The sequence below is a fragment of the Echinops telfairi genome, unplaced genomic scaffold, assembly GCF_000313985.2.
Source record: "Echinops telfairi isolate 266 unplaced genomic scaffold, ASM31398v2 ScPeMD7_7412;HRSCAF=8450, whole genome shotgun sequence".
Classification (NCBI taxonomy): Eukaryota; Metazoa; Chordata; class Mammalia; order Afrosoricida; family Tenrecidae; genus Echinops; species Echinops telfairi.
This window is the reverse complement of record NW_022111312.1, coordinates 7,660,955-7,670,162: the sequence shown is the minus strand read 5'-3', so window position 1 is coordinate 7,670,162 and position 9,208 is coordinate 7,660,955. Positions and strand designations below refer to the sequence as shown.

At 49.8% G+C, this 9,208-nt stretch overlaps 1 protein-coding gene across 1 annotated transcript in view; it reads left to right on the top strand.

Moving 5' to 3' along the window:
* Positions 1–9,208, top strand: part of KSR2 (kinase suppressor of ras 2) — a 402,980-nt gene that overhangs the window by 98,277 nt on the left and 295,495 nt on the right. The window contains 1 exon segment of the mRNA XM_045296853.1: positions 3,748–3,888. Within this exon segment, the coding sequence (XP_045152788.1) occupies positions 3,748–3,888 (141 nt within the window).

Here is a 9,208-nt window from a genome sequence, read left to right as displayed (position 1 = left end):
GTGAAGACTATTGAACGTACCGTGGAGTGTCAAAAGAACAAACAAATCTGTCTTGGGACAAGTATGGTCGGAATGCTGCTTGGAGGCAAGGCTGAGAAGACTTTGTCTTGTGTACTTTGAACCTGTGATCAAGAGAGACCAGTCCCTGGAGAAGGACATCACCTTTGGTAAAGTGGAGGGGCAGCAAAAAGGAAGCAGGCCCCCAACAAGATGGATTGAGGGCCCAAACAGAGTAACAATTGGGAGGACGGTGGTGTTTCCTCCTGTTGCATACCATCCTTTCAGTTACATCGAGTTTGACGTGTACACATCATTTTTTCAATTACAGTTTGATGTGCATTCTGTATTTACAAACGCACCATATATACGTCTACAAATATAAGTTCAACACAGTACAGTGCCTTTTGTGGTTTTTAAAAAAGGATCCCTGATGGTGCTGTCCGGTAAGCATTGAAACGCTAACCACAAGGTCAGTAGTTCAAATCCACCAGCCACTCCACTGGTGAAAGATGAGGCTGATTGCTCTTATTAAGATGTACAGCCTCAGAAACCCTCCATTGGGTTTCGGTGAACCCCGGTGATGTGTAATATGTAATGCGTTCGCTTCCTAATTGTAGCTGCTCACCTGGATTTTAGTACTTAGTATTTTTTTCCTTTACTACCCAGTAGTTTTCAAAGCAGAATGTTATTAAATTTCCATATATATATATATCTTCTATTTGATTTCTAATTATATAGCATAGGGATTGTAGCAGATGACTTGTACGATTTCACTGTTTTTAAGTTGAGTGTGGCTGGCTTTGTAGGTTAATGTGGGGGAAAGGCCAGCCCCCACAACTAATCGTGGGTTCAATAGGCACAATCGTATGGTTAAGATATTTAAAGAGTATAATAAAGTCCTAGAGAGCATGAGCGATAGAAGAGAGATTGAAATAATGGAGTCAGATTACACAATTCATGGTTACATGCTCACCTCAGCCCTGCTTGGTGGTCCACGTGGAGAGGGGCGACCAGAGGGCAGGAGAGAGGGGGGTGGGGGCGGGAGAAGAGGACAAGGGGAAAGGAACAGGGGAGCAAGGACCAGGGGAGAGGAAGGGGGAGTGGAGAGCCAGGGAGAGAGCTCTCTATTGCTAACCCAGGCTTATATATCTTTGGGGGCTGTGCAAGCCCACTAATTACAGGTAAAGACGTGCGTCACAGGAAAGGGTTGTGCTATAGGTAATACAGTAATGGGAGGGGTTCGATCTAGGGGCTAATATGCTATTGAAAGAGGAGGGAATAAGGGATACACGATGTGGCAAGATGGCCAGAACCTAGATTCATGATGGCGCCCTAACTTTGGATGTCACTGAGCAGGTTTGACCTGTACTCTGGCTCACTATAGAAACCATTATCAGTAGGGTGTAAACCTCATCTACAGGGACCAGACTGATGGCCGCAAGCCTTTAGGGAGATGTAGCCCATTGTCCTTAACAGCAGGGAGTGGGCCCTACTTGTGGTGGGACCAGAACTTGTCTGGGGACCGACTGCCTTCAGGGAGATAACTTGACAATCATTTACCATTAGCTGCAAGGAGTGCCCTAAGTCTAACATATATTTGGGGGAGACGACTTGGGGGAAATCTCTCTGTTTCCCACAGGTTAGCACACATTCTATCATAGAGACTGTTCTATGCACACTGGAACAGAAAGTCAATGGTACCGGTGGACGGGCAGAGTGTTCTGTATACACCTGAGGTCTAGTTTGTGGACTGTTTTCATTCCCGCGTGTCTGTGTTGAGCGTCTCTCTGGTTCCATCCTTTGTTGAACGTGGTGTAGGGCAGTCTCCTACTCTTACTGTGGCATGGTCTATTTGAATCTTCAGTTGTATTAGAGTGCCACTTATGTGTATTGGGGCTCTGTCGTTGAGTGTGTTGTTATTAGGGTTGTGTCCTCTGCCCCCTGATTGGTTCGAGCCTTCCATCATTCTGTGATGTCCTGGCTGGGTTTGTGTTAATGTCCATTTTATCAGGAGTTATTAGTGCCGCTCCCCTTCCTCTTTGGGTTGCCATTTGCGTGATACAATTTTCTCTCCTTAATTTTCAGTCTGTTTTAGCCTTTATGGCTAAAATGTGTTCTGTAGACCGTCTATCGATGGGCCATATTTTCTTAAGCATTCTGCAACCCTCTGGTTCTTGGCTGGGGCTTTTAATCTTACATTTATTTTCAGCATAATTGTCACTAGGTAGGAATTTACGTCTGTCGTTTTGCTAGTTATTTGAGTGTTTGTGTCGCTGATGGTTTCTGCGCTGAATTCATTCGTTTGTGAGTTTTCTTATAATTTTCTTCATTGCTGGTGCTTTAGTGCTTACAGAATCTTTATGATTTTTCTACCTCCTTATTTTGGGGAAGGGTCCCTGGTGGCATAGTGGTTATGCGTTGCCCTGCCGAACCGCAAGGTCAGCAGTTCAAAACCACCAGCAGGCTCCTCAGGAGAAAGATGAGGCTTTCTATTGCTGTACAGAGTTACCGTTTCAGAAAGTTCTATCCTGGCCTGTAACCCGTCTCAACAAGTCAGTATTGCCTGGACGGCTTTGAGGTTTTGTGTGCTTGTTGGATTTGGGCGAGGTGGTTTATTTTCAGTCCTGGTGCAGGTGCTGGTGGCCAAACAGCTGCAGTGGGGCCTTGGCCCTTTCTCCGAGGGAGTGAGCCCGACTGACTGTGGATGGATGGAGACAGAGTGCTTGCTCTCCGGTGGCTCATTAACCAAGAAGAGGAAAGTAAAAACCAAGAAAAAAGAAAAAGAAAATCAGCAATGTCGGTGGTCATCAGGCGCTGGACTGACTGCCCAGGGGATGGGGTGGTCAGCAAGAGGTTGTGTGGGGGAGGAAGGAGCTCAGACTGCTCTGCTCACCAGTCACTCAGGTGGGTGCTGATGCAGGCCTGCGTAGGTGGAGCGGGTTCGGCGGTTCGGCCCCGAGATTGTGATGCGACGTGCCATCTTTCTAAGTGACCCCGCTGGGCTGGCTTGTCGGGAAAGCACTGCTGAGCATCGGGTCTGTGCTCCCTGCCCTTGTTCAGTCTCTCCCTCTGATGGTCATTTCATCTCATTCTTTACCCTTCAAGGCTCTGGGTCCCACGGATCTCGTCTGTACCCCTGCCACTTGTGTTGTTGGGTCTTTGTGGCACACAGTCTGGGCAGGAGAGCTGCCTCGTGTGCCACCTGGGATCCCTGGGCTCCGCTGTCCTGTGCGTCCCTTCCACACTTGGGACTCATCTGCCCGCAGTGGATTAGACGGTGTTCTCTTGTGACCCACAGGGTTTTCACTGGATACTTTTGGAAGTAGATCATCAGGGTTTTCTTATTAGTCTGGAAGCTTTGCTGCACTGCGTCTGCTTGGCGTGACTCCACTGGTATTTGAAATACTGGCGGCAGAGCTAACAGCATCCCATCACCGTGCACATGTCCGCAGGATAACAAACCCGGTAGACAGGTGGTGGAAAGGTACATTGGGCCAAAGGGCCCTCCACGGAAGTGATGCCAGCGGATGGGGTCCCCCCAGCAGCGGGTGAACCTGTTTGTCCCTGTCTTCACCAGCACAGCATGGAGAGGGGCGGAGACTTGGACTTCAGTGGACTTGAACCGCATTCTTTTAACTCAATGTTGGCCAGCCTTTGGGTGGGGGCGGGGGAGATGCTTGCCTCTGGACCCCGGGGGTGGCGGCAGCATGTCTGAGATGTCCTTTGTCCTGCTCTCTGTCTCCACAGAGCAAGCTGGTGAAGTACTTCAGCCGGCAGCTGTCCTGCAAGAAGAAGGTGGCCCTACAGGAGCGCACCGCCGAGCTGGAGGGCTTCCCCCAGCTCCGGCACTGGTTCCGCATCGTCGACGTGCGCCAGGAAGTCCTGGAGGTGATGCTGGACAGCCCCCCCCCCTACCCCCGGCACAGTCCTGGGCACATAGTAGGCCCTCAGCAAACACGGATGGGATGAAGCCACTCGGCTCCCTAATGCTAGGCAGTTAGCACGCGGGAGCGTGCGCTTCTACGGTCCATCAGCCCTCCTCCCAGCCCGGCCGGTTATGAGCGGAGTGGTCCACGGTGCTGACTAGTGCAGGGGCCCATTGGGCACTGGCCTGTGGTGAGTGTGTGTGACCAAGGATCTCAATTTTTAATTAATACAGTTAATGAGCACATTGTAACACACAATACCATCCTTAAGATAATGAATGAATGAAGAATTCACGAGGCCAGTGGCTACCTCTTGGATAGGCCAGGTATAGGACTTTCATTTTATTATCTATTAAACGGGTTTAGTGACACGCCCCCCCCCCCCCTTAAATAATGCGAACAAACCAATGGTACGTCCCAGCCGCCGAGCTCTTGGGCTGGCAGCAAACTACCCACTGCCAACGAGTCCGTTCCGACTCACCAGACACTACGGGACAGAGTTCAGCTGCTCCGTGAGGTTTCCCAGATGCTGAATCTCCATTTTAGTGGAAAACCTCATCTTTCTCCCTTAAGAGGCTGATGGGTTTGAACCGCAGACCTTGCCACTAGCAGCCCAATGCCTAACCCACAGCACTACCAGGGCGTCTAAGTGCCCACTAAGCATTCAGTACCTACCAGCCTCGTGTGCTGGTGACCGCTGCGGAGAACTGTGAGAAGGACTGGTTTGCCAGTCTTTCAACAACTCCTGAGCTCGCCGTGTCTGGCCTCCCACCCCAGGGACCATTGTAGCCTCCAGGGCAGGGCCATTTCCTTGCCTGCTGAGGCCCCGGTCTCCCATTTCCAGAGACCGGGACAAGCTCTTGCTAATCAGCCAGCCCACAGACGGATGGAGTCTCTAGCCCAGGAATGGCTACTGTGGCTCACACAACTTAAAGAAAAAAGAATGATCGTGGCAAAATGCCTCTGGAGCCCTTGGGCGGTGCAGAGTTCAGGGCTCGATCACACGCTGAGAGTATGGCTTGGCCCCTTTCTCCTGTTGACATCCGTCTCGGAAGCCCTGGAGGGCAGTTCGATTCCGTCCCTGTGAGTCTGGGTTGACTCCCTGGCCCCCGGTGACAGCAGTCCACACAACCACAGACGCACCATCACAGCTGCTGCTGTGTGTGCTCATTTGGTGACGGGTTCCCATCGTCTGGGTCCTGCTGGCCTTCTTACTGTCCCTGCTCACCGTGTCCCACCACGGTGGTTGCAAACCCACCGCCACCCCTGGGCCGCCCCTCCAGCTTTTTAAACATCGCCCCTGGTTTGCTCTCAGAGCGCCTTCTCACACAGGTCAGGGCCACGTTCTCCACCCAGAGACTGCAGGGTCGCTTTGGTCTCAGGCCTGAAAGGGAAAGATGGCCCACACGCTCTTTCTCAGGGAGTGGATCCCACTCCCTGATTGCAGAGTTCCGGAAGACGCTGGCCCGTCTTCTGTCAGCAAATAATCCCTCCACCCCAGCCCAGCATGATCTTGCCTTAAAAAGTCCTAGGCTAGATAGTCCACACCCCCCCACATCCCTCTGTCCCCAACCTTGCATGTCATGTCAGATGGTGTGGGGTTCTTCCATCTCTGGGTGCTCCCCAGGAAGGCCAGCCAGGGAAGAGGTGGGCTTGTGCGGACGTCTTGTGGGAAGGGCCCAGACAGACGTGGTGGAGCATGGTATCTCTGGAGGAACTGACCTGCAAACCCACAGCCACGGCCCTTCTAGACCAGAGTGGGGGCCTGGTGCCTCTCTGATGGGAGCTGAGCTGCCGGCTGACAGATGATTTATTTTATTTAATTTGGCTGATGTGGTATCCAAATATATATATACAGCTAATCTTTAAAAATGGCAAGGATTTTCATGAAATTCAAGACCTCAGACTTCTCTGGAGAAAAATCAGAATTGCTATGCACACGGAACTGAGATCCTCTTAGGCAGGAAGCAGTGGACGGGCCTGTTGTCCCTGTGTCCTCCCAGTGCCCCTTTCCGTCCCTGGCCTGGAGGTGCAGGGTTTGGGCTCGGACTTTGGTCTGTGAGCATCTCAGCCCCCAGCCCAGGAGTGGGGCCGAGAGGGGCTGCCACTCTCCAGCTGCCCATCCCTTTCCACGAGGGAATGTTGTTGGGGGAAGGTTCCTAAGCAGGATGCCTGGATTCAATTGCTGGCCCCACCACTTGCTGTGGTCCACGCTCCCTGAGTTTGTTTCCTGGTCTGGAACATGTTGGTAATGAAAGTCCCTAGAAAATCCACGAGACGCCCCAAAACACTGCTTGGGACATCAGCTGTGCGCCCGTTAACATTATTGTATCAAATGGTGCAATCATTAACATTATGTTATCAAATGCAAGTTCATCTGAGTTTTTGGACCCAGGCTTGTTAAAGGCTTTCTCGGGTTTTGGATGCCATCAAGATCCTTACTTTTATTATCAACAAAGTTCCTGGGGGGAAAATGGAATTCAAAGACAATGGGGATTTCCCATTAACTTTTTGAAGTTTGTCTCTCTGCTTCATCTCTATGTCTATATCATTTACATTGACAGTTATCAAAAGATATTGCTCCCAGGTCACAGCAAACTTTTAAAAATAATCAATTCATTAATTTAAAAATCATTTTATTTGGGGCTCTGTGTTACACTGGGTACTTTAGAGAAACAAATCCACAGAAACTCATTATAAGAGAGAGTTTTATACGAAGGTTAAGTGTGCACCAAGAAAACATCCCAACCCAGTGCTGCTCAAGCCCACAAGTCTAACATTAACCAATATGCCTGACACCAATCCACAAAGTCCTCCTCCATCTCACAAAACAGATGCAGTGACGCCGACTGTAGGAGGAAAGCTGAATCAGTGAACCTGTAAGCATCTCAGCACTGGCAGGGGTCTCCACACAGCTGCTCCAGCACCCAGGGCTGCATCAGGGTAGATCCATATGGCTTCTCAGGGATGTCTTGCAGGAAGTGAGCTTTGCCAGCTGAAGTAGGGAACAGGGTAAGGCAGCTGCACCCTGGTCCACCCATCAGAAAGCAAGAGACCCGAGAACTAGAAAGTCAAGGTTCCCCGAGCCATTTATCCCTCCACCCTTCAGTTAACCCCACATGTGTTTATTGGCCAGGTTGGCACAATAAACTACCTCAATCCACCCCTTGCCAACTTGGCACGCATACATAATTCTTTAGCCTCCCAATTGCAATTAAGTAACACCTACACCTTAATCCTATAATTCTGTGAATATGTTTTCCCACCTATGAAAGTTTATAAGCCAACCATGTCATGCCTTTATCCTAATTTTAGGTATCTGAAGAAGCCCACACACTCCAATGTATGCCATGTTACAGTGGCAGCCTCCAGGGACCCAGACCGTGGTCCCTTTCAATATCCTTTGAGTTTGGGGAACAAAAAAGTCTAAAGGGGCCACATCAGGGCTGTAGAGGTCATTGATGTAAGGTTTTCCAAGGAAATTCACATAGGACATCCCTTGCTGCCCTTGGACAAATAAGCATGGGGTTGTGATAGGAAACATCCCTAGGTGCAACTTGCTTGACTTTTTCTCCCCAATGGGGGGTTTCACTTTCTTTTAAAACTTCATACTGTCTCAATGATCATCCTGTGTCCTTTAAAAGCATCTATCAAGACGACTCCTTTGCAACACTTCTGTGTTAGTCTGGGTAGACTAGAGAAACAAATTCATGGAGACGCATACGTGAATAAGAAAGAGGTTTATATACAAGAGCAATTGGATATTGAGAAAACATCCAAGTTCAGTTCAGATCAAGTCCATAAGTCTGAAATTAACCCATATGTCTGATACCAAGCTATAAAATCCTCTTCAGATTCATGCAGCACACGAATACAGGATGATCACAGGCCAGTGGGTTAGAAGTCTTCTGGATCTAGTGGCGGTGGAAGCATCTCAGTGCTGGCAGGGGTCTCCACGTGGCTTCTCCGGCTCCAGAGGTCTGATTGCATCAGGATAGGTCCATGTGGCTTCTCCAGCTCCCAGGTGATAGCGCCATGAGTCTTGTCAGTAGAGCGTCTCTCAGGGAGTGATCAGAGAGAGAGAGAGAGAGAGAGAGAGGTGTCTCCCGCCTCCAAGGAGGAAATACAGGAGTTCCCAGAATCCTCAGGAGAAGGCCATGCCCACACAGAGGCCTCACTGACTATGACCCTATTGACAGACTAGATTCCACCCCTTCACTCTTAATCCTCTCAAGTCCCCAATTAACTGACACCAGATTATGTAACTACCACAGCTTCCCTCCTTAAAGAAACAAAAACAAAAACAAAGCTACATCTACCTTCTGAGCTGACTCGTCTGCTTTGGATTGAACTGACCCAGAAGATCCCCTTGGGAGCCACTGTTTGATTGGCCCTCTATTCTAAGCCCCCTCATGTAAGGGGACGAAGGCAAGTGTGTGCAGGAGGGGACTGTCTGCAGTCCTGCTTGGGTTGTACTGCAGAGACTTGTTCAAACACGTGTTGTGTGGAACACGCCCACGCACATGTGAACTGGAACCTTGTAGCTAGACTTTCGAACATACCCTTGTGTGTTTACATAGTATGTATACACGGGGGGGCTTCAAAACGTTTGTGGAAAATTGAATGAAAAGTGATGAATGGGCTTTTCCCACAAACTTTCTGAAGCCGCCTCAGGTGAATGTGTGTGTGTACACACACACACATACACACACACATGCACATATATGCATGGTATATGCACACACACACACACATATACACTCAAAAAGCCAAACCAAACTCACTGCCATCGAGTTGATGCCAACACACAGTGGCCCTACAGCACAGGGTAGAACTGCCCTGTGAGTTTCTGAGACTCAACTCTTTTGGGAGTGGAAAGCCTGGTCTTTCTCCGGAGGAGCTGCTGGTGGTCTGGAACGGCTGACCTGGCGGATTAAAGCCCACCATGTAACCTCTACACCACCCACTTCCTCCCACACACACACCTATTAACAACCCCTGCTGAAATGTGAATCTCTTCGATATTTCCATCCGGGAAGTCATAGGGTTAAAATGCACAACTGTGTCTGCAGCGAAGAGGAGAATGCTTTTGTGTTTAGTAGCCCCACTCCCTAAACGTGAGGCATCCCACCCCTTCAGGGCCCTGTCGCCCCCCTTTCTAAGAGTAAGGCTTATTTATCTGCAGTGGGCTCTCCTTTGAGACACTGTTCCAGGGACTTGGTGACTTCTTTTTCTGTGCCCCTGGGCCACTCGACTGGCCTTTGCTCCCTTTTTGGGTAATA